This window comes from Pecten maximus, chromosome 14 (assembly GCF_902652985.1).
Source record: "Pecten maximus chromosome 14, xPecMax1.1, whole genome shotgun sequence".
Classification (NCBI taxonomy): domain Eukaryota; kingdom Metazoa; phylum Mollusca; class Bivalvia; order Pectinida; family Pectinidae; genus Pecten; species Pecten maximus.
The window spans coordinates 12,880,226-12,906,863 of record NC_047028.1 but is presented as its reverse complement, the minus strand read 5'-3'; the positions used below and the strand labels follow the sequence as shown (position 1 = coordinate 12,906,863).

The window sequence follows — 26,638 nt, the reverse complement described above, 5'->3', positions numbered from 1 at the left end:
ACGTACGTCGTCTCTCACGTTCTTCAACGATTACTGTAAGTTCATCACCATCAACGTCAATTTCTATTTTTATGGTGACTCCACACACGAAACACGAAACACGATCTTCTATTCCCATAGAGAAAAACGTGCTTGCTAGTTGATATGGAGAATGATGGTGATGTTTTGACCAATTAACGAATGTATCCCCACGGTCACAACATTTGGTCAAAAATGGATACTGTGGACGTATTATGGGTAAAGAATGACCAACGATACAGTTATCTGTGACGTTGTCCATGTTTATTTTCTACAAATGCACATAGACACCACAAACTTTCTGATAATGTCAAAAGTTTCTTCAGAAATTCTCCCGATATTCTCGTTTTCTTTCCTTCGTCAAGCAAACAAACCCTAAGCTCAACTATATGTTTTCTGATGACGACTTCCTGTATAAGACTGAGTCAACAATCGACTCTCTTTGGTGAAATGTCTGTTATACGGATGTCTTCTTTCTTGATCTGGTCGATATGAGCTTAAGCCATTGAAAAATGAATTCATATGATTAAAAACCTTCTCGTTTTATAACATACTAGGCGGACTAATTAACATGCTAGGTGCTCAATCATGTTAGATGGACCATGGAGCGAATCAGATAACATATCAAAGAGTTATTAACACGATAAATGAACCATCGAATGAACTACTTGCTACATGCTAAGCGAACAATCAGATGAACTACATGTACTTGCTAGGTGCACTACTTGGTGTATACTTAATAACAAACATGCTAGATGTACCACCGCAAGAGCAATTAACATGCTAGAAGCACCACCGCAAGAGCAATTAACATGCTAGAAGCACCACCGCAAGAGCAATTAACATGCTAGATGTACCACCGCAAGAGCAATTAACATGCTAGAAGCACCACCGCAAGAGCAATTAACATGCTAGAAGCACCACCGCAAGAGCAAATAACATGCTAGATGTACCACCGCAAGAGCAATTAACATGCTAGAAGCACCACCGCAAGAGCAAATAACATGCTAGATGCACCGTCGGGTGAACTATCTGATCTTCCCATCTACTTCTCTGCATCTATTTTGCGCAGGGTTTTAATCATTTGCAAGACATTTAACACCTCTTTTGCCATAAATAAGTTGTTTGTAAAACCAGTGTCATATAAATGATTGTTGAACAATATAAGCCCAAACAGCTGCATCTCATATTGATATTGTGACAAATCGGTAGTGTGACCCAATGGTTTTTTTTATCTTTACACTTGGAAATATCAGTTTTAGCAATGATGTTTACGTAATTTATATACTTAATCTTTACTAATGGGTTTGTTAATGTCCATGATAGTTGTTATCAGTTGTGGTCGTAAAAATGCAACATATCGACGATGTTTATACTGTGTCATGCTTCATTTTCAGTACGGACGGAAGTGACGTTTAGAATTGTGTGTGGACGTGTTTTTTTTGTTTGTTTTTTTTTATCAATACTTCAACGGAATTTTCAACTGAGATATGGGAATAATTGATTGACTTTACAGTTATCATTAACGGATGTATAACCAACGTTCTTTTTGGTTTGTATACAATTATGGCGGTCATGAGAAATAGAGATAACGACGGATAAACCGACGACAGAGTATTTCTACATGAAAACCGACCGTGTTCCTTGATGTTTTCCGAAGAGGTTCACTTCTCATTTAGCTGTTGATTAACACAGTCGTCTGTTTTATGTGTGTTGAATTATACAATTCGTCAGGTTACTTGGTGAATGCCTAGTCCTAATGCAGCTTGTACTTTGTCCTGTGAATGTCGAGGGTTGTATTGGCGTTAGGAATAATGATAATTTGTAGAATTTGTTGTTTTGGAATATAGATATTTTGGAGTAATGGTGAAGTTTACTTAGGGATATTGACTGAGTCTGTCATAGTTGGGATGGACGGATGACTCTTTTTACCTGTATCTTTTATTGCCGGTCAATGATGTGGGAGGAATCGATTGATGTAAATATCATCATGTTAGGGTAGGCGTTAGGGATATGAAGTTATGTTAGGGGAGTTACTCTATAGGTTTCAAGTGAGTATGAATTTGTACAGAGAGTGATTATTTGAGGAAGTAATCTAAGGAAGTTTAGATTTGAGTTCAAATAACTAATATGCAGTTGAATTCACCTAATAAATGTAAACTGCTTATTAATGTGTGTACATTCAGATCTAATAAAGCATAGCTCTTATCTCATCTTCTTGTAGATATTTGTAACTCTCAATTAAGTTTTACGCTGGTAGTAACAGGTGCATGTATATACACTTATTTACTTTATAAGACTAATATATTCCAAGGATTTATGATAGTTTGAAATAATCTAATTTTGCTTGTAACAAGCATTTTCATTGGCTAAACAATTATGTTATCATCTCATAACATAAAAAAAACAAAAGGAACTACTTTCAGTTATACAGCGGAGTAATCGTTGTTCACGGGATTTTGTATTTACCTATGTGTTTTTTTTAATATCTGGAGCAAAATAAACATGTTAAACTTAATGAAAATGTTTCTTATCGGTGTTAATTACATTATAAGGGTTAACTGTAATATTTTTTTACGTTATTGAGCAATAACACAAAAAACTGGGGTGTATTCTGAATAAACCTCGAAGCGGTTTATGAAAAGAGTAAACTGCGGTGTACTCTTTTCATAAACCGCGAAGCTAGTCTGTACTTAAAATATTCTTATATAATGTGACGGCCTTCCAGCTACCACATTAAATAAGTCTAAGTCTAGATCCAGTGGAAATGTCTTCACAATAAAGTCAAATAATACACTTTCGAAAATTTGCTGATAAATATAATGTCTGCAAGGTTAACTTTCAAAATAAATAACATTTAATATATATGTGCATTTTAACAACAAAAATATACCATTTATATATTTTTAGCAGGTGTATTCTCTACATAAATCGTGTACTTTGTTATCATATAACGATACATATACATGGCATTAGTTCATTCCAGTATGGCGACGCTATGAACAGTAATCGTTTCAAATATGAACTATGTTGCAATGTACATGAAGGCTGGTCCGTGTATCATGTTTGAAATTGGCATCAATGAAAATATCCACAAGTTATTAGTCTATCATTAACGTTGATTTATATTATATGAATAAGGTGTATCTATCTGTTTAAGTACTAGTATATAGATCAAATTCGTACTTCATAGATCCTACATCTCCGACAAAGAGTAATCATAATTGATTGAAAACAGGAATGTGTTCCTGTATGCTTTTTCACTTTCCAAACGTTTGATATTTTAAATAAATCTTTTAAATTAGATCTATTTATGTACTGCGGGTGCATTTTGTAAATATTTAAGTGACACGCACTCTATACGCTGTCGGTGATGTAGCATAATGAATCATAATCAACATTTCAAATAGAACCCAAAAATCATTACAAATTGTCAATGTATTAAAGCTGACAACGCAAATTATAAAGCTTTCGTTTATGAAATAAAGAAACATCTGAAATGGTTTGGAGATGTTCCCTGTGATAAATATATATTTTCCGGTCACCGTTTCCAAGGCAGTGGTCGACATTTGGCATAGAAAAAAGCTTTGAAAAAATCAACATATGACTTAAAACATATAAAATAATATTACTTATTCACAAACAAATACTAGTACTTCGCGAACAGTCGCTATAATTTGTCAGCCTTACTAGATATATTACTATGGTTACAACCTATATTTCCAGGTCACAACAACAAAACACAACTATCGGTAAATTAGAAATCGAACAACCATTAAGGTAGATGAATATCTTGTGTACGACAGCGTAGATCATCGGCTAACAAGAGCAAAATCTTATAAGCAATTAATTACCCTGAAATCTTTATTTGCAAGTTTTAATCTCTGTAGATGCACAACGTTCTGTCAGTCTAACCAACCGTATCATTGTTAACTACATTTTGAGTACATCAACATTTCCATTCTTATTGAAGCTAAGATAATCTTTGAGTTTTAGGTTTGATACATGTGGATTACATACTTTTTGTTCTCACAATTTATTGACCAAAATCGCCATATCTGGTATAAAAAATCGTTAGGAATAAAAACATACTTGCATAATATTAAAGCAAAACGTATTTCTTACATTGATTTAACGTATTTTACATGCAAAATTGATGAGGTTGTTTAATGATATATCGTCCAACATGGTGTCAGGATGAACATTTATGTTTTCCTTAGCTACCGACATGTCCCACTGGTCAAGGAAGATGATTCTGTTAATTAAATCATGTAGCTCCTCCAATAGAACCTGCTCTACGAACATACCAATGTAGGCATATGGCTTCAACGCATGGGCATATTTCACGAGGTGAGGGCCTTTAATGAAAATTTGAACATCCGGGGACCTCTTCAGGAGCCTAGTCATGGCTACTTTTGCATTTCGCACGTGCTCCCTTAAGGCTACGTGGTCACAACACCTAGCGATATGGGCATACCAGTGGACAATAATGATGGCGGTGCTTTTGGCAGGAATTCTATCCAGTCTGTTGGCTACAGATTTAATGGTCTTTCTGTCCGAACCCGGAGCCCCGTGGAATGGAAGTTCATGTGGTTGCCATTCAGTGTCAAGTCCAAGAGTAGGGTTATAGGCGCGAGCGAACTTTTGCCATACCACATTTGATGGAATACCAGTGGAATTTTGTATTCCCAAAATGGCCGCCAGACGGAGGAACCATTGTCTAGTTGTAGAATCTCCAATCGAAACAATCTGTCTGTTTTTTAGACACGCTCGATATTTCTCAGCACTGGGATTTACTGTTGTTCGACATATAAGGTTGTGATACTTTCCTTTATAGAGGAAACCGGATGGTACTGTGCTGTTCCATGTTAAAGCGGGAGGCAAATCTGTGCATGGTATTTTAGGCACTGGGTAATCTAGATCGCCATTAGAACCTAAAACAAGGAAATCAGTTTTTGAGAGAAATACTTAATTTAATCAAGAACACGAGTATATATTAACGTCAAAAACATTGCAAACAAAGTATTCGGAAATACTTAACATATCCTACAGACGGACAAAGGTCTGCTGTTCCATCCAAATGATAAATCTTGCGTATGTACATGTATCTAATAGTAGATTTAAGTAACGTCTTGTTCTCAACGTAAAAAGGCGATATAGTCATCAGGTGCACTAAAGAGAATAACCATAGAACGTCTATGTCAAAGGCTTTTACCCCCAACCCTGTAGGTATGGAACAAAGAAACTTAAACAACTCATATTGCATGGCGCTGACTATGGCCTTAATATTTTTCCGTCCGTTTAAACCGCCCATAGAAAACGCTGGCAGTTGATTTATCAACATCAAAGATAAATGGCAGGTTTTAATGTCACTGTGTCCAGGTCTGGTATTTTAATATGACTGTATATCACCAAAGCCAGTTTTTTTTTTATCTAACCACAGCTCTTGCTGCGATGACATGGAACAAGAAAATGAAGACAGATTCGCAAACGAGCGATAACTCCATTTTTTGTGGGGATTTATCATTATTATTATTAATTCATTTATATATTTTACTTTCAATACATTCCATCAAAAAAAAGGGTAACTCAGAAAAAATAATGATAAAATAAAACAACAGCACCTACTTGGAACAATGGTCAGTTGGATCAGCTTCAGCAACACGTCCTTGTAGCTGAACAAAACGTATTCCCACATTACACCTTTAAACACGTTAATTTGTTTTATTATGTTTTTCGTTAGGTTTTAGCAAAATTAACATATTTATTTTCTTCTATCAGCGTATGCAAAAAAAACATGAATGTTCACATACGTAAACTATGTCTGTTATAAGTATAGAACGCGAAAATATCATACAATTGATACAAATTCAGCACTTTACAGTGAATGTATTATTATGAAGGAAAACCTGTTGTTACCTGTTCAAACTAATTATCTTAATGATTACACTTACCCGAGTACTTTCGTTGTTTTGCGGTCTAGAAACAGTGAATCATCATAGCCATATTTCACCCAGTGCGTACATGACACAGACTTCGGTTTTCCACAGAATAAAGAAATATTGTAATTTTCCTTAGTCAGGTTACAGATTCCACTGTATCTTTTGTTCAACCAAGAAGACAGCGTTGGTGCACATAGAGTCGTTTCACTTTTCTTGTTTTCCGAAAATGTTGCTTTGATAAATTTATAAGAGCCATGCTCATGTACGTAGTTGGTATATAAACCGATTCCCTCTTTCGTGTTGGTAACGGTCACTTTGACAGTGACATTTCCGGCCCAAAACGCCATCACGTGACCTGTGTAAGTTCCGTTCATATGATCGACGACGTGACCAGCTACAGTCGAGCTTCCTCCCGAATTTCGAAGCCAAATATTAAGTAGATCACCTCCTTGAGTCAGTGACTGGTTATAACCATTATAAAGAGATATTCTGATCGTGAGTTGTGAACCAGCTGTTAAGGGCCCTGATTTTCTGTCAGGCTCTACCACAGAAAAGCGAGGATCATGAAGTTCCTTAAAATCATTAACTCGCTGTATCTGGCGGTACTCAAGATAACGATCCAGTATGTTTCTGGAAATAGCTGCCATGGGAAATTTTAATGCAGTCTTGATGTTATATTTGTCCTTTGAATGTATCTTTCCGTCCTTCAATGGATGCACAGTGGAAGCTCGTCTTTCGACGATATATCCCATCAATGGTGTAGGGGAGGTTGAAGACACATTCTGTCTGGCAAAGAAATAGTTGTGACACCGTGAGTAAAATGTGGTATGCATGCATTCAATTGAAAGGAGTAACTGTTATGTTATGAATCAACTATTATTTGACCATTAAACATTGAACGATGATCACCCAAATTCATTAAAAGCGGCCTTGAGATCAGGAATTGTTTTAATCTCCCATTTCACATTTGTATTTCAGTGTACCATCATGCAAAATATCCCGATTCTATATGTTTACTGCCGATATTGTCAGACCTTCCGAAGTTTCTAAACCTATAACTGCATGTCAGTCATACTTAATGTAAGAACAAGTCGCGTTCTGTATGGGCTTAATATAATCTTTTTAGACATTACACTCTCAGTCTTATTTGGTAACAGTGACCCTGACCTTAGGAACTCTATATCAAAATATTACAAATCTGTATTTCACCCTGTATCATCATGCCTAATTCAAGACAGTATATTACCAGATTTTGCATTTTAGTGTATCACGATGTGAAATCTCGAGTTTGGCCCTTCGGCATTAGATGATTTGTTTTGACTGTCTTTAGTGACAGCGACCTTGACTTTAGTAGCATACAGAAAAACAATCACATACCCTCATTTTATAGTGTAATACCATGTGAAGTTTAAGAAATGTTGGCTGTTTTGATTGTGAGATAATCTACGGAATTCAAAGTACTGCGCCTCGAGGTGAATTTGATATTGTTATTAAGTCAAATTATAAATGCTGGCGTGCTGTCGTTGTTATGAAGCGATAACCTCAAATAAATTAACTAAACGTATAGAAAATAACTTCATTCATTTTGGTAATACATTAAAATAAATATATCACAGTAAATTTGAATAATTGTTCAAAAAATCTTTTACTTGCAAACATTTAAAGTTTTAAAACAGTTTTGAAGTTATTTACAGTTCGCAGGTGGCATGCTTACATTTATTAGTCTAAATATATGAAGCAATGATGTCATATCAAAATCCCATTTATATATCAAACAAAATTACCTTCTCATAGAAATGGATTTTTATTACTGGTGAGGTTTACCTTACCTGATGGCAACATTGTTATCTGCCGGCAACTGTTAAACAGAATATTAAGAGTGAGGCTGATGACCCATTTATCTGTTGTATAACAGGTAAAGTTACACGGGATACTAGAGTGAAATTGGACAACTTACTAATTGCATACATGTAACAAAGACAAAGATAAAGTGTGATGTACGGGACACTAGTGTGACTAGAGGTTCTGTTATCAAGATCACGAGTGATTGAGGAAATAGAATCAATGACATTTCGATCGAGATCACGAGTGATTTGGAAAATATAATCAGTAATTCTGTAATCGAGATCACGGTTGATATAGGAAAAAAGTGTTTCTGTAATCAAAATCCTGTGTGAATGATTGGGTAAATATGACTAGTGATGATGTGATCAAGATAATCGGTGATTGAGGAAATATATCTAGTGGTTTGAAGTCACGGTTGATCGGGGAATTATAACTAGTGGTTCTGTAGCCGAGGCCACATGTCAATAGGAAATATAACTAGTGTTTCTGTAGTCGAGGTCATATGTTATTAGTAGATATGACTAGTGGTTCTGTAGCCGAGGCCACATGTCAATAGGAAATATAACTAGTGTTTCTGTAGTCGAGGTCATATGTGATTAGTAGATATGACTAGTGTTTCTGTAGTCGAGGCCACAATTGACTGGAGAATTAGAACTAGGGGTACTGTAGTCCAGGCCACAGTTGACTGGAGAATTAGAACTAGTGGTTTTGTAGTCGCGGCCACAGTTGACTTGAGAATTAGAAATAGTGGTTTTTAGTGTGTTCTGTAATCTAGATCAGGTGTGATTTGAAGAATGCAAACGAATGTTTAATCGATATAACGAGTGATCTGGGAAATACGAGCTGTTATCGAGATCACGGGTGGTTGAGGAAATATAACAATTTGTTGTGGAATTACAAGTGGTTAGGAAATACATCATATGGTTATGTAAGCAAATTCACAAAAGATTGGATGGGAAAATTATTATTAATGGCTCTATAATCAAAATCACGAGTGATTGGGGAAATATTGTGGTACTGTAATGGAGATCATGTTCCCTCATTTTTTTTATTTTTTTTCTAATATTTTATTTAGGATAGATAATCCGGATGGTTATTGGTATTACATATTTTAAACCAGGTTGAGCCGATATTTTTTAACAAGAGATCCCAGAGGGATCTTGGCGCCCACCATTGAATGATCTTTATAGGTTCCATGTCAGATTGATCTTTTCTCTACTTTTCCCTTCCTCTAAGTCTTACTAATCTGTGTAAATTCAGAAACAGCCCTCTAGTACTTTTCAAACAAGGGGAACCTATATATAAAATTCAAGATTTTGCGATAATGGCTGTCTGTTGTTTTCGGATTGGTCCCAAAATGCAACACCAGGGACCAAGGGGAACCTACATATGAAATTTGAGAAAGATCCCTTCAGTACCTTCTGTAAAATAGCGATAACAAACTTCAATTGGACCTAAATACGAAAATTTGAGAAAGATCCCTTCAGTACTTTCTGAGAAATAGCGATAACAAACTTCAATTGTCAAAATCTAAGATGGCTGCCTGTCGGCCATGTTGTTTTCTGATAGGTCTCAAAATGTAATATGCATAACTAGGCACCAAGGGGAACCTATATATGAAATTTGAGAAAGATCCCTTCAGTACTTTCTCAGAAATAGCGATAACAAACTTCAATTGTCAAAATCCAAGATGGCTGCCTGTCGGCCATGTTGTTTCCCGATAGGTCTCAAAATGCAATATGCATAACTAGGCACCAAGGGAAACCTACATATGAAATTTGAGAAAGATCCCTTCAGCACTTTCTCAGAAATAGCGATAACAAACTTCAATTGTCAAAATCCAAGATGGCTGCCTGTCGGCCATGTTTGTTTTCCGATCGGTCTCAATATGCAATATGCATAACTATGCAATATGCATAACTAGGCACCAAGGGAAATTTACATATGAAATTTGAGAAAGATCCCTTCAGTACTTTCTCAGAAATAGCGATATTAAACTTCAATTGTCAAAATCCAAGATGGCTGCCTGTCGGCCATGTTGTTTTCCGATAGGTCTCAAAATGCAATATGCATAACTAGGCACCAAGGGGAATATACATATGAAATTTGAGAAAGATCCCTTCAGTACTTTCTCAGAAATAGCGATAACAAACTTCAATTGTCAAAATCCAAGATGGCTGCCTGTCGGCCATGTTGTTTTCCGATTGGTCTCAAAATGCAATTTGCATAACTAGGCACCATGGGGAACCTATATATGAAATTTGAGAAAGATCCCTTCAGTACTTTCTCAGAAATAGCGATAACAAATTTCAATTATCAAAATCCAAGATGGCTGCCTGTCGGCCATGTTGTTTTCCGATTGGTCTCAAAATGTAATATGCATAGCTAGGCACCAAGGGGAGCCTACATATGAAATTTGAGAAAGATCCCGTCAGTACTTTCTCAGAAATAGCGATAACAAACTTCAATTATCAAAATCCAAGATGGCTGCCTATCGGCCATGTTGTTTTCCGATTGGTCTCAAAATGCAATATGCATAACTAGGCACCAAGGGGAGCCTACATATGAAATTTGAGAAAGATCCCTTCCGTACTTTCTCAGAAATAGCGATAACAAACTTCAATTGTCAAAATCCAAGATGGCTGCCTGTCAGCCATGTTGTTTGCCGATTGGTCTCAAAATGCAATATGCATAACTAGGCACCAAGGGGAGCCTACATATGAAATTTGAGAAAGATCTCTTCAGCACTTTCTCAGAAATAGCAATAACAAACTTCAATTGTCAAAATCCAAGATGGCTGCCTGTCGGCCATGTTGTTTTCCGATTGGTCTCAAAATGCAATATGCATAACTAGGCACCAAGGGGAGCCTACATATGAAATTTGAGAAAGATCTCTTCAGCGCTTTCTCAGAAATAGCGATAACAAACTTCAATTGTCAAAATCCAAGATGGCTGCCTGTCGGCCATGTTGTTTTCCGATTGGTCTCAAAATGCAATATGCATAACTAGGCACCAAGGGGAACCCACATATGAAATTTGAGAAAGATCCCTTCAGTACTTTCTGAGGATTAGCGATAACAAGAATTGTTTACGGACGGACGGAGGGACGGACGGACGGACGGACGGACGGACGGACGGACGGACGGACGGACGCAGGGCGATTTGAATAGCCCACCATCTGATGATGGTGGGCTAAAAATATGTATATTCATAAATAGAGGATATTTACTGGTTTCCACTTTGAATATAACAAGGAATGAAATATATGTTGTATTCGACAGGAAACATTTCAATTTTCTTTTTATTACATTTTTATGCTAAAAAGCAAAATCAGAAACAACAAAAAAATATTTATGTCAAAAAGTGCGGGAATCAGTAACAAAATCATCAAGTCGTCTCTTTGTGACGTTATTTGTGACGTTACTCCACGTCAATTTGACGGCGCCATTTCTAAAGTTCTGCTGATTGGAGAATCTGTGGATGAACAGCTAACGTCAAATTCTTTGTCAAAAAGTAGTCTGAATATTTCAGATATACAGCAAAACAAGAGGCCCATGGGCCTTAACGGTCACCTAAGATTTGAAATATATATTTCAGTTAATGTAATTAACCCTTTTTGGCCAAACCCATCAATTTAAGGGGTCAGTCAGGGCCAACATAGGGAAACCATTAAGCCTTCATCCCATGCTGATAATGCTGACCAAGTTAGAATGAATTCCAAGAGAAATCCATCAAATAATTGTCAAAAATGTGATTTCCCTATATATAAGCTATAGTAATTTTTATCCCCTCCCCAGGGCCAAACGTGTGATCCCACGGTCATGAAATTCACAATTATAGTAAAACACCGTAAAATCCTTCCATCTATGAAGAGTGCTTTATTCAAACATATCTGAGAGTAGAGAAGATTTTTGAAATTATAGTCAATTTGACCCTTTTTGGCCCCGCCCCTCAGGCCCCTTTGTGGTGGGGACCGTATAATTCACAATTTTAGTTTACCTTTAGCCATAGAAGCTCCCTGCTAAATTTCATTGAATTTGGTAGAGCGGTTTTGAGGAAATTGAAAATGTAAACTGTTCGTTAGTTTACGAACAGACGATGCACGACGAACGACGACGGACAAAATGCGATTAGAATAGGTCACTTGAGCCTTCGTCTCAGGTGACCTAAAAACATGTATCAATCTTCGCACCGATTGGCAAAATCGGCAAGTTTCAATAGAAGAATCGCTCTGATTGCTCAAAAACGAAAAACTAATATTTTCACAACAAAACTTATAATTCGTATGCAAAACCTTATATTTTCATAGCTGATCATTGCAGTAAAAATATCATTTCAACAGTTTGATAAAATTCTATTTTTCACTGGCAAAAATGCAATAAATTGTCATATTTAGGACACGTTTATTTCACTAAGTTTTACTTAGCTTTTGCATGAGTTGGCACTGCTGAAATAAAATAATGTTCAAGTTCATGATTAAAAGTGAATACAAAAAACGTATGAAAGTATGTTTACATCTTTATTTTTAAGAAAATAATGTATATGGCTATAAAAGACATCCTATGCATAAAAAAACAAACTTTATCACATTGTTTTGATTTTTATCCATTGAATACGATATATGAGATGCTGCCTTTTACGAAACTGCAAACATGTCATCAAACATATTACTTCTGGAAATATTCAATAAGTATACCAAGTATTAAAAAGAATACATGTCGCCTTTCCCTTTAAATAATAGTAACAGTGGTCCTTCATGACTTACATTTGATCAAACATCATTAAGGAATGAAGTCGCTAAAGCACTAACAAATTTTGGCGTTACTTACATACGTACAAAACGGACGGAAAGGAAACCTCAATTCCCTCGGTTTCACTTGGAAGGGGACTAAATCCATGTTTAACTGTCAACACATTGATGAAAATAAAAATAATGTTTTAAACCGCCAACATGCACGAGATCTCTAAAATTACCAACATTTTTCTCATAATATTATAAAAAGCAATGTTATATAAGTATTTTCATAGTCTCCGATATGTATTTTGTGTAAAAATGGAAAACAATGTTCTAAACTTCTAATTTAATATCAAACTCATGATTTATTAACACATTTCTTAGGAAGAAATTTACAATAGCAATACATCGCAAACGATCACTGACCATAGTGCATCTGGTTTCTTCAAAACTCGAACTTGAAAGATAAAACCGCTCTTCAACAGAGCAATCGTTTGCTGATTACTTTTATGCTTTCACCATGCGATCAAGTAATAACTAGTAGTACTGTAATCTAAATTGCGAGTGAATAACTGCTATGGTCATTTAAGGATGGCTATTCCACTATGAGAGATTCATGCGTCGTGTGTATGTGTATGTTTTGGGATGCTGCAGTATCTGAGTGTCTCACTCCTTGTAATGGCGACTTGATATATAGTGCTAGCTCATTGAAGTATACTGCCTAAGACACAGCAGGACATCTCATCCTATCAAACCATATTGACATCGGGCGAACCAGCCGTCCCTAATCCCCCAAAAAAGGAGGGACAAGTGAAAGATAATTAGTAAGTTGTTCTGTAATCAAGATCACGCGTGATTGAGATTATATAATTAGGATTTTAAATCCAAGACCACGAGTGATTGAGAAAATATAAAAAAATGTTTCTGTAACCAATATAAAGAGAGACTGGAAAAGTATTTTAAAAATGGTTCTGTAATCAAGATCACGAGACTGGAGAAATATAACTAATTGCTCTGTAATCAAGATCACGAGTGATTGGGAAAATATAATAAATGATTCTTAAATCAAGATCACGAGAGACTGGGAAAATACAACGAGGAATTCGTTAATAAAGTTCACGAGACTGGAGAAATATAACTAATGCTTCTGTAATCAAGATCACAAGTGATTGGAACAAGAGATCCCAGAGGGATCTTGGCGGCCATCATTGAATGATCTTTATAGGTTCCATGTCAGATTGATCTTTTCTCTATTTTCCCTTCCTCTTACTAATCTGTGCAAATTGAGAAACATCTCTCAAGTACTTTTCAAACAAGGGGAACCAATATATGAAATTTGAGAAAGATCCCTTTAGTACTTTCTCAGAAATAGCGATAACAAACTTCAATTGTCAAAATCCAAGATGGCTGCCTGTCGGCCATGTTGTTTTCTGATTGGTCTCAAAATGCAATATGCATAACTAGGCACCAAGGGGAACATACATATGAAATTTCAGAAAGATCCCTTTATTTCTTTCTGAGAAATAGCGATAACGAACTTCAATTGTCAAAATCCAAGATGGCTGCCTGTCGGCCATGTTGTTTTCCGATTGGTCTCAAAATGCAATATGCATAACAAGGCACCAAGGGGAACCTACATATGAAATTTCAGAAAGATCCCATCAGTACTTTCTCAGAAATAGCGATAACAAACTTCAATGGTCAAAATCCAAGATGGCTGCCTGTCGGCCATGTTGTTTTCTGATTGGTCTCAAAATGCAATATGCATAACTAGGCACCAAGGGGAACATACATCTGCAATTTCAGAAAGATCTCTTCATTTCTTTCTGAGAAATAGCGATAACGAACTTCAATTGTCAAAATCCAAGATGGCTGCCTGTCGGCCATATTGTTTTCCGATTGGTCTCAAAATACAATATGCATAACAAGGCACCAAGGGGAAACTACATATGAAATTTCAGAAAGATCCCTTCAGTACTTTCTCAGAAATAGCGATAACAAACTTCAATTGTCAAAATCAAAGATGGCTGTCTGTCGGCCATGTTGTTTTCCGATTGGTCTCAAAATGCAATATGCATAACCAAGCACCAAGTGAAACATACATATGAAATTTCAGAAAGATCCTTTCATTACTTTCTGAGAAATAGCGATAACAAACTTCAATTGTCAAAATCCAAGATGGCTGCCTGTCGGCCATGTTGTTTTCCCATTGGTCTCAAAATGCAATATGCATAACTAGGCACCAAGGGGAACCTACATATGAAATTTGAGAAAGATCTCTTCAGTACTTTTTGAGGAGTAGCGATAACAAGAATTGTTTACGGACGGACGGACGGACGAACGCAGGGCGATTTGAATAGCCCACCGTCTGATGATGGTGGGCTAAAAACATAATGGTTCTTTAATCGAGATCATGAGTGATTGAGAAAATACAAAAAAAAATGGTTCCGTCATCAAGATCAAGAGAGACTGAGAAAATATAACTTATTGTTCTGTAATCAAGACCACGAGTGATTGGGAAAATGTAACTAATGATTTTTTTAATCGAGATCACATGTGATCGAGAAATATAATCAAAGTACTGGAAGTACTGTAAACGAACATTATTGTTTAATGCAAAATCAGTAATCTTCTAAGTTTAAAGTTGATAAATTTACTGATATTGGTTTAGGAATTAATTGCAAACAATTTGAAATGTTTGTAGCTGTTCTGATATGATTTAACACATGCATGTTTCTGTAAGGTCCTAATTGAAATTGGAAGTTTGTTGATCTATCTTGGGTGGATGAAAATAAAATAAGTCTTCTTTCTTTCGGGAAGGCATCATCAGTTATAATACAGCCAGGACTCTGTGACCTTATTGATGCCAACTTCTGATATGCACTAAATTTAGGCTAGTTCCATCGTTAGTTTAGCATATTTCAACTTAATATGATGAAACACACATAAAGAACTACTGAAAACCAAAACCAGAGCTGCTAATCAAGGCCCGGATTAGGAATGTATCCTATCGAAACTGTACTCAAGCATGTATGGTACTTCAAAACAAAAAACTTGACTCCTTTTGTTCAGGAATCATTTGATGTTAATAAATTTTTGTATGAGAAGATATACTTCTGGTATAATTACAGTATTGTACACAATGTGATAAAGAATAACAACCATATAAAGACTATCTTCATCAAATAATTCAGCAAATAGGAAAAGAAAACTTCAAGCTTCATTTTCAACTTCAAAGCTGATAAAGGTTACAGTCCATTCGATGGGATGACACATTCCCTATTTATTGTCCCTTTCCGATGTTGATCATCCAATCATAGTGAACCACACAGTTCAGCAATGTAATTGCACAAATCACATCCTTTATGTGGAGAGAACATTTTTCGGGGTGTTATAAGATTCCATAACTGTATGCAAATTTGTGAATCATTCCATATCTATATCTATATATATACCGTACGTGTATATATTTACACATATCAAACTTGGAATGACACAAGAGATTTGCAAGTTTAAGTTCACCATCAGTCATGGGAGGTTTATGTAAAATGTTATATTTACCGGGGTAATTAGTAATTTTGAGAATATATTAATGAAGCTCTATTCTGTACTTTCTACCAGTGCTTATATTAGAGAATGGACACAATTATATGTTCTCCAATGTCAAAATTAATCATATGTAAACTATTAGGGGTTTATTTGACCGAGACGTATTTAAAATTTTTGTAATCATTCGCCATTCGAGGCCTGATTGCCGTCATAGTTGAATTACCAAAATGGACCTGAAATCAATATTTTTAAAAGAGAATGATCTGTGACTTGAATATTTCATAAAAATAATTTAATACATCGTTTATTAACTTCATTCAGATCTTCAGACACCACATAATTTGTGAAGTCATATATAGAAATATATGAACCATTTTGTTGTTGATTAATAGTTCACACAAGTAAGCACTAGATGTAAGCAGTAAGTATATGTACCGCTATATACTGGCATGACTTTGAGTACAGTAGACTACACTCGCTTTGTGGATATTGACAGGATAACATATATTTACATACTAATTCAATTTTAGAATTGTAACTGAAATCTTGTAACAGCATGGCACAAACAGTCATCTGAACATTTGTTGTATATTGAAAAAATATTGAAGGTAAATATTAACTCATTTGCTTGACTTCAATTTTCAGTTTATCAATTCATTGATCACTCCGTGTTTGAAGTATTGTGTAGTGAGAATTTCAAGTCTTGATCATGACTTGATGAAAATTCTAAATTAACAAATTATTAAAATGAATTTGTTTGAAAAATAACACAAGTTCCACAGCAATATTATATAGAGTATCAATCACAATATATCAGAAGTTATAAAACTACAGATAACAATTAACGGCTGAATATCAAATTAAGTGAATATCACAAGTATTTTTGCATTTGTTTTTAGATAATCCGGATTTCCGTCTTTAAAAAAATTTACCTAGTAGACGTAGTGCATAGTAAACGTAGCCATGTAACAGCTGATTTTAATCAGATTGACTTAACATGAACTTAACACCGTCTCAGTAGTTCGTCACAATCGAAAATTTGGTCGAGAATTCGGTATTTTGCAAATTATTTCAAAATACTTCCAGGTAAATGTCGATTTTGGGTCCACTATCGGCCATTTCGGTAATTCAACTCTAACGACAATCGGGCCGCGATTCGCAAATGCATAATTAATTTAAAATTCGGTCAAATAAACCTCTAATATTTTATATAGGAAACAATTAGGCATTGAAGAACATATATTTTGGTCAATCCTCTGAAAATAATGCCAATTTATATTATAATTAAGCCCCATTTTTCTTCGTTTCGGTATTTTCAAGTCCGCTTCACGTGTGGTCCGTTTCAGTAAATATTCTCGTCTTTGCCGAAATAAAAACAAGCTATATAATTGTTCATTTTAAACATGACAACTACCAACCACACGTATCCAAAAATGTTATTGTTGATATCATCTGAATATTGCCGTAGTTATATGTCACTTCGATTGTAAACCCCCTGCCAGAGTCATGGAAGAATCGACCAATCAAATTGGTTTAACTTTTGATTTCCGTAATCTTTCAGTTACCTCCCTTACAACAGTAAATACGTTCCAAGTATCGCCTGCAACAAGCAATCTCGAGCACATAACAAGATATTATCATTTGCATTTGATTTATTTTTGTCAAAGGAAATTGGTATATGGAAATCGATGACAACGTTAACGCTATGACCAGTCACCCTGACCACAAATGCCACCTAATTGTAAGCATATACATATGTACAGTTCTTTCTCGCAAACACCGTTAACACGTACAGTTACCTACATGTATAGTATGATACAATGTATCGTCTCGTATGCCGTTATTGATATATTTCTTTCTCTAAATTATAGAAATACACACCTAGTTGATAATGATGTAACATTCTAGAATATACATATTACACATTTAAGTAAATCGCGGACATATTTGCTGACCTATGCTATAATGTCAGCCGTTTTGGAATGAACACGGAAGAGCAAAACTTTTTAAACATCCGGAGACGAATGCGCCTGCGCAATAGTTGTTTACATAAATATATTGACCTGGAGTTATTCGCAAAGTTCATTTAGTCTTAACATTTCGCTAGCGTTATGCATTTCTCAAATCGTATGCATCTTGAAAATATCTACTGAATATATTTAAACATTTTCGGTAAAACTACTATATAAAACGAAGATGTTTTTGCAGGTAAATTATTTGAAGCGTAAGGCAATGGGGGCAGCCATATTTCATCGAAACAAACAGCAGATGGCGTATTGGTGAATGTGGTTACCAAATATGGTCATATTTCTCAGTCCAGTTCTTGATTGCAATAACCGAACATTAATGTTCGTTTAAAAAACAGGTTATGTTATCGAGATCACGAGTGATTCTGTAACGTCGGTTTCGAGTATTGGTTTGGTTTGTTTTACGTCCTATTAACAGCCAGGGTCGTTTAAGGACGTGCCAGGTTTTGGAGGTGGAGGAAAGCTGGTGTATCTGGAGAAACACCACCGGCCTACGGTCAGTACCTGGCAACTGCCCCACGTAGGTTTCGAACTCGCAACCCAGTGGTGGAGGGCTAGTGTTAAAGTGTCGGTACACCTTAACCACTGGGCCACCGCGGCACCTAGGTTTCGAGTAATAGGGGAAATATAAATATATACATATTCAAAATTAAATGTCATATTAACATAGCTTATTCATCCATTTACTTCCATTCTTACCTTGTATTATAAGACAACATTAGGTAAAGGTACATTCCAGAGATTGGCTTTCGTATAATGTATCTAGACAACACAACCAAATTGTAGATGCTACTCTAATCATAACCCGTAATATAAGAATGGCTTACTATCTACTACACTCTAAATAAATAAAGATAAACAATAAGATGAGAGGCATTTCAAATCGACAAAAAACGCATAACAAAACAATTCAATCAAAACACAACTAAAAAAATCTTCCAATACAACTAACACAAAACTATCGACAAGTTGTTTTAGTCGTGGCCACTTCCTAAACAGACGAAAGATTATGCATTAAAAAAAAAACAATATTCATTAACTAACGGTAGGACAAGAAAACAGTAAAATATGATTTAATTTAACGATTATATATATTAAAATGTAATGCATATAATTAGGGATGTAGGTATGTTTTATGATTGCATAAAATATTAATGAAAGACGAGTGGAGTATGAAAGCCATCCGGTGTTTGAGGACATTTACTGTATACGGGATTGAAACCTGTCAATCCTTATATTTAGAAATTGTGTACATATACATGTACATGTATATATACATACATATTTGTCATGTCTTAATAAATGAATTAATTGAACAAAGAAATATTCAGATAACTTTTCTCTTATCATACTATTTAGGATGCAGTTTAATTCGCTCTACTCAACCTAACACTGTATCTGAAATAAAAGATGCAAGTATTGTGTATGTTTTGTTTTGTACAACCCATTGAAGTAGCAGGTGGCAAGCAACTTTGAATTCTTTGTGTTATTGCAACTCCTCGTTCTAATTTGGATATTTACATGAAAAATTTATTAGGTTATTTAATGATATATTGTCCAAAATACCGTAAGGATGAATATTGATATTTTCTGCGGCTATCGACATGTCCCACTGTTCAAGGTAGATGATTCTGTCACTTAAATTATCAAACTCTTCCCGTAAAACCTGTTCCACGAACATACCAATATAAGCATACGGCTTTATAGCGTTGTGATATGTTATGAGATGAGGACCTTTAATGAAGATTTGAACATCCGGTGACCTTTTCAGAAGCCTCATTATGGACGTTTTTGCATTTCGCACATGCTCTCGTAAGGCTAAGTGGTCACAACACCTAGCGATATGGGCGTACCAGTGGATAATAACGACGGCGGTGCTTTTACCAGGAATTCTGTCCAGCCTATAGGCTACAGATTTAATGTTCTTTCTGTCCGAACCCGGAGTCCCGTGGAACGGAAGCTCATGTGGTTGCCATTCAATGTCAAGTCCAAGTGTATGGTTAAAGGCATGAGCGAATTTTTGCCATTTAGCATTTGATGGAATACCAGCGGAATTTTGTATTCCCAAAATGGTCGCCAGACGCAGGAACCATTGTCTCGTTGTAGAATCTCCAATCGAAATAACGTGTCGGTCTTTTAGACATGCCCGATATTTCTCCCCACTGGGATCCATTGTTGCTTGGCATATCAGGTTGTGATACTTTCCTCTATAGAGGAAACCAGATGGTACTGTGCTGTTCCATGTTAAAGCGGGAGGCAAAGCATTGCATGGTGTTTTAGGCACTGGGTAATCTAGATCGCCATTAGAACCTAAAACACGGAAATTATTGTATGAGTGAAATCAAAAATCAAATATAATAAGCATAAACGAAATAATGTAGTGTAGATATAATCCTATTCAATTAAAAGTACATTAAACTTAGCTTAATGAAAGAAAAACTATTAAACAAAAGAAATCATTGAGAAATGTAGAGAAAATTACGTTATGTGCCATGGTCTTCTGTTCAAATGACACGTCATGTTTATATTTAATATCAAAATTAATAATGTCTTGTTTTCAACGTGAAAACCAGGATATAGTAATCAGATGTCATATGGAGGATAAGCAAAACATATATCGCAAAGGGAAATACCTAAACTGAAGTTACGCAGTAAATAATCAGAGCAAAAGCTCTCAATAAAAGTTGTGCGGTTAATAATCAGAGTGAAAAACTTCAACAGAAGTTGCGTGGTTAATAATCAAAGTAAAAGCTCTCAACAGAAGTTGTGTGGTTAATAATCAGAGTGAAATACCTCAACAGAAGTTCTTTTTGCACGATCAATAATCAGATTGAAATCCCTCAATAGAAGCCACAGTTAATAATCAGAGTGAAATCCCTCAATAGAAGCCACAGTTCAATAATCAGAGTGAAATCCCTCAACAGAACTCACATGTTCAATAATCAGAGTGAAATCGCTCAACAGAAGTCACGTGTTCAATAATCAGAGTGAAATCCCTCAACAGAAGTCACGTGTTCAATAATCAGAGTGAAATCCCTCAACAGAAGTCACACGGTCAATAATCAGAGTTAATTCCCTTTACAGAAGTTGTGTGTTATTAATAATGGGAGTAAAATCTCTCAGCAGAAGTTGCGCGGTTAATAATGAGAGTAAATTCCCTCAATAAAAGTTGCGCGGTTAAAAGATCAGAGCAAAACCGAAGCAAAATAATCATATCATTATGATTGATTTACCACCTACTTGGAACAATAGTCAGTTGTATTTCTTTCAATAAAACGTCCTTGTAGCTGAAAAAAAACATTCTCACATTACATCTTATTTTCTAACCTTTGTTTCTAAGAAAAAAATATATTGTTACTATTTACTTAATTATTGGTATAATAATACAGCAAAATTATTCGTTTAATTGCAATTGTAATTGTTAAAATTTCATTTCAGATCAAGCTACTATGTAGCATTTATTAAACTCCTTCAGTGTACACAAATGTTTCTACACAAGAAATGTTTTTCAATGAATGTGTAAACTATATTATTAGTTTTTTTTCAATTTGAAGAATGTTGTTGCAATATTAATTTACATTCTCTATATATTATAATCTGTGTTAATTTGTTCTTTGTTTACCGAAGTATTTTCTCTACATTTCCATTAAAATACAGTGAATCATCCCAGCCATATTTTTCCCAGTTCCTACACGAAACGGACCTCGGCTTCCCACAGAATAAAGAAATATTGTAATTTTCCTCAGTCAGGTTACAGAATCCTCTGTATGTTTGGTTCAACCAAGAAGACATCGTTGGTGCACATTGAGTCATTTCAGTTTTCTTGTTCTCCGAAAATGTTGCATTAATAAACTTGTAAGAGCCATGCTCATGTACGTAGTTAGTATATAAGCCGATTCCCTCTTTCGTGTTTGTGACGGTAACTTTTACAGCGACATCTCCGGCCCAAAACGCCATCACGTGACCTGTGTAAGTTCCGTTCATATGGTCGACTACGTGACCAGCAACAATTGAGGTTCCTTCCGTATTCCGAAGCCAAATATTGAATAGATCGCCTCCTTGAGTCAGTGACTGGTTATAGCCATTATAAAGAGATATTCTGATCGTGAGTTGTGAACCAGCTGTTAAGGGCCCTGATTGTCTGTCAAGCTCTACCACAGAAAAGCGAGGATCATAAAGTTCCTTAAAATCATCAACTCGCTGTATCTGGCGGTACTCAGGATACCGATCCAGGATGTTTCTGGAAATATCCGCCCTTGGGAATTTCAAGGCAGTCTTGATAGCAGTTTTGTATTCAGAATGCATCTTATCGTCTTTTAAAGAAGGCACATTGGTAGCTCGTCTTTCGGTTATGGTCACTGTCCGTGAGCTGAACGAGACAAAATGTCAAATAAAAAAAAGTCATTATACACTATGATATTCTAAATAATCGGATTTGATAAATGGAACCCGGCCATCAAATTTCAGTTGTTAATTGTCATTTGTTATACCTTTTATGCGTGTCATCCAAAATGCTTTCGTTTCTCAATATTTGCATGTGGTATAGTAGTATTAACATGTACAGTATGCAGAAGTATTCTTTGCTAGGTCATTAGCTCACCAATCAAAAAATATCTTGTTTTTTTTATATCGTGGTTAGTTAAAATAAATATAACAAAATACATACTAAATAGCGCCTATATTTAGTAACGTGAGCATAAATTAACTTTTACAAAATTGGCGTATTCAATTAACAGTCTCTGGAACTGAAGACTGGTTTTCGGGAAGTATACACTGCATTACTTGTACTGTTCTTGTACTTTTGAATTATATAGTTCAATGGTGTGTTGTATTGAAGTGATTCGTTGCTTTCAATCTACTTTTTAGCAACCAAGTTAGAAACGAAAAGTGAATCTACTTTGTAGCTACCAAGTTGGAAACGAAAAGTGAATCTAATAGATTTAATACCATAGTAAATGACCGCTTACAGAAACAATTTGACCAAAACCAGGAAGCAACCTTTATAAATGTTTCAGTGTCAATTTGGAAGATTGATTAATGACTTTGAAATCATTTGTATATATTTGACAAGTGGTGTGTTAATTTTTCGTATTGGCTAAAAAATTAAAGACTCAAAACCACAAATGAGGTTAATGTCTGTCTGCTAAATAAACAGTAATTTTGCACAATGATATGTTAGTTAAAAGTCTTTGATTGTGGAAACCGAACATCAAATATCAGTTGGTAATTGTCATGTGTTATAACATAAATGCGTGTCGTTTTAAATGCTTTAATTTCTATATACATGTACACTTTGCAGTAGTAATTTTTGCCTGGTCATTAGATGACCAATCCAAAATGAAAAATCTGGATAACGTGGTTAGTTCAAGGTATAATATGCAACCATATAGCACATACAGTTAACAACATGATCATTAATTAACATTTACAAAAAAGTCTTTATAAACGTTAAATTGAGCGATATCCAATCAAAATATGTAATGAATCACAACGGAAGTAACTTTTGTAGTATACATCACTTTGTAGTTACCAATGTCCAAATAATATAATTGAATCTAATAGATTTGATATCACAGTAAAGGACATGTTAAAGGAACAATTGAATTTTGCCCACGAACCAACTTAAACCAGGTGTTATATGTAGCAAACTTAGAGAAAACTTATGACATACATGTATATCTAAAAAATTAAAAAGGTCCAAGGGGTGCGTGACTTACTTAGTGTTGCCCATCAGAGGTTTAGGACAGAGTTCACATTTTTTATCCCAGAAACTATCAAAATAATGCAAAATGCTGTCAAATGGTCGTATATTCTCAAGAGAATGATATGCTGCAAATTATGAGCTCAAATGTGTTGTGGGTAAAACATTTCATTGTTCCTGTAACAAGTCCCTTCAATAAATGTCCCTGTGACATTTTGGAGGTTTATATAAAACAAGTGACAAATGTCATAATACTTTTATGTATTAGCTAAACAAATTTATAACTCAAAATAAAACTCTAAACTCAAAAACATGTCAAACGTGTTACACTATGAAGTAAACTGCCTTTCAATTGCTGGTGAATTTGGTCTTACCTTTTGGTGGCTTCGTTGTCTGTCGGGAACTGTTTGGTGAGATACTTTATAGGTATAGGGATGACATCCAGGTACATTATCCTGAATGAAGAAATAAAGTTGTCAATTACTATATTTATGCATTGATAACATGTACTTGCATGTGCGTAAATCCGCCTCGCGTAAATTAGCACGTTTCAGTAATATGTTGCCTACATATATGCAAGCTGCGTGCGTGTGGTGAGTGGTGAGTGCGTTTTATTAGTTTGTGTCAGTGATAATGCGGAACTGAATACAACTACATCCTGTCACATTATACGACATTATTACAAGGAACACTAATCGAGATCACGAGTGTTTAATTGGGGAAATATATATATATATATATTACCAGGGATATTAAGCGAGAACACGAGACTATGTCCAGGAATGACACAGGTTCTTTTAATGATATATACACAGTTATAGTGATAAAGCGTCACTCCGGCCGTTACATCACAGGGACCTAAACACTTGGTAAAGTCTACATGTAACTGGACCTAGTCACGTGTGTAGTTCATTTTTCAGACCCAAAACGTCTGGGAGTGTACTATACCCACTAACACTGTAACAAATCGATCAGGTCCGCGTGGTTCCTGTTACATCCACAACAGGTCATGTGTAATGGTTCGATTAGTTATAAATCTACCAATATGAATTAATTGCCAGGCGGAGCCATTGATTCCAGGTAATTAGAGATAATACATATGAATACGTGTTAAATCGCAATGAAAGATATAAAACATTTGCAATAGTGAACGACATACATTGCTTATCCTTCATATGTACTACCATTGAAAACTTTAAATAAAGGGAGGTAAATCGCAATACGTACGTGACGAAGAAAATCCCCATCATAGCTAAGACCACGAACACCTTAGTCAAGAGGAGTTTATCCATGATGGTGCGTCACTGTAAAAGAGTCGTTCCCTCGCGTTGATGGTGTCTTCTTGGGGTATTATTTCTGCTTATGTATCAGGTGGTCCGACATGTAGGCAGGCAGGCAAATCCTACGGAACAACAAAGTTACATCATTGAATTGGAACCTCTGTAACTCTGCTGTGAGGTTATTCAAGGTGGACAGCCAAACAACACTTGTTGAGTTTGAACTTAAAAATAAAAGGACGAGATTTGTCGCTTCTAAATGTGAGTGTTCCTCACTTTATACTTATACACATTTTTAGGAAATTAAGATTTTGTTGGGTTTTTTTTTTTTTTTAAACGTCGAATTTCATGTGTCCGAATGATTTATACGTTTCTAGTAAAACTTTCTGAAAAGGGACTTTTAATATGCTACTTTCATCAGAAATTCATTTTAATTAATTTATTTTTTACGGTACAAATATCTTCTCTGTTGCGGAAACATGCTAACGTTAGGTTTTGCCTCATAATCATTTCAACCAACTCAACCAGCACGGCCATTTTTGTGTGGCCTATTTCACGGATATGAAGAATCGGAAGTAGTCTACTTCCATTTCAAGTATCGAATGTATAAACAATCGAAGATTTCACTTATAGATTTCCAAATTGAAAATGCCAGACTAAAAACTGTATTCGACGGGCGAGGGCCATTTTTATGAACCCAAGATCTAGAGATCAATGTGACTTGCCAATGTCGCGTCAACTATATAGTGTATACGAGTTTCCTCCCCTCTCACAAGCCAGGAAGCAAGCGTAATAATTTGCATAGAAAATAGTTCGCAATACCAGAAACATGTAATATATGTTTCTAGAAATACTCAGGGATAAAACATGTCATTGTGTACGATTCAAACTGTTTGACTATAATTTATATAACTTTTTTAAAAAAAATGTCTTTAAACATATAAAAGCGTGAATCATACTTAATCACAAACGAATACTTTGCGGAAGGTGACATAGTGTGTTGTTCTAATTAGCTTTTTTGGAGGGAAATCATTTGCGGGCCCCATCCTGAACTCATCGGGACTTATCGTAGAAATAAGCCACATTTTGATTCCTCCGATAGTTCCGAATGGATTTGCTCTAGCGTAATTTGGCGACGATCGCCTAAGGTGGCTGTTTCACAGCACCTCATAAATTAAAAAGTAATAAAAACAAGCGGGTAAGTAATAAACAACATGCCAATGTAATTCTTAGCTCTCTGGACGGAGTCCAGGAGAGCTTACGCAGTCATTCTCATGTTTTTGCCGGAAGTAGAATTATTAAAATTTTGTGGACAGAGGATATCAGAAACAGTGGGACTGTCAGAATGGATTTCAAGACACATGATTGGGGTCGACACGAACTAGATTTGACAAGAAATTTGAGTTGTTAAATGTTTTCATTTTCGAGTAATCGTCAATTTACGGTGTCGATAAAATTAAAAAGGTCCAAGGGGTGCGTGACTTACTTAGTGTTGCCCATCAGAGGTTTAGGACAGAGTTCACATTTTTTATCCCAGAAACTAT

General features: G+C 35.4%; 1 protein-coding gene across 3 annotated transcripts in view; it reads right to left on the bottom strand.

Annotated features, from left to right (window-relative positions):
• Positions 1 to 2,893: 2,893 nt before the first annotated feature.
• The window catches only part of LOC117342390 (NXPE family member 3-like), a 38,986-nt gene continuing 15,241 nt past the window's right edge, over positions 2,894 to 26,638 (bottom strand). Inside the window, exons 1-5 of one of the 3 annotated variants that reach the window (XM_033904544.1) lie at positions 25,045 to 25,537; positions 24,192 to 24,272; positions 5,973 to 6,746; positions 5,647 to 5,693; positions 2,894 to 4,952 (exon numbers count right to left, since the gene is read on the bottom strand). In XM_033904544.1, the coding sequence (XP_033760435.1) occupies positions 4,150 to 4,952; positions 5,647 to 5,693; positions 5,973 to 6,746; positions 24,192 to 24,272; positions 25,045 to 25,109 (1,770 nt within the window). In that variant the 5' untranslated portion in view covers positions 25,110 to 25,537 and the 3' untranslated portion in view covers positions 2,894 to 4,149. Of the gene's footprint in view, positions 4,953 to 5,646; positions 5,694 to 5,972; positions 6,747 to 18,602; positions 20,427 to 21,356; positions 21,404 to 21,738; positions 22,486 to 24,191; positions 24,273 to 25,044; positions 25,538 to 26,638 lie in introns of those variants that run through there. The other 2 variants (XM_033904545.1, XM_033904546.1) reach the window with 2 other exon arrangements.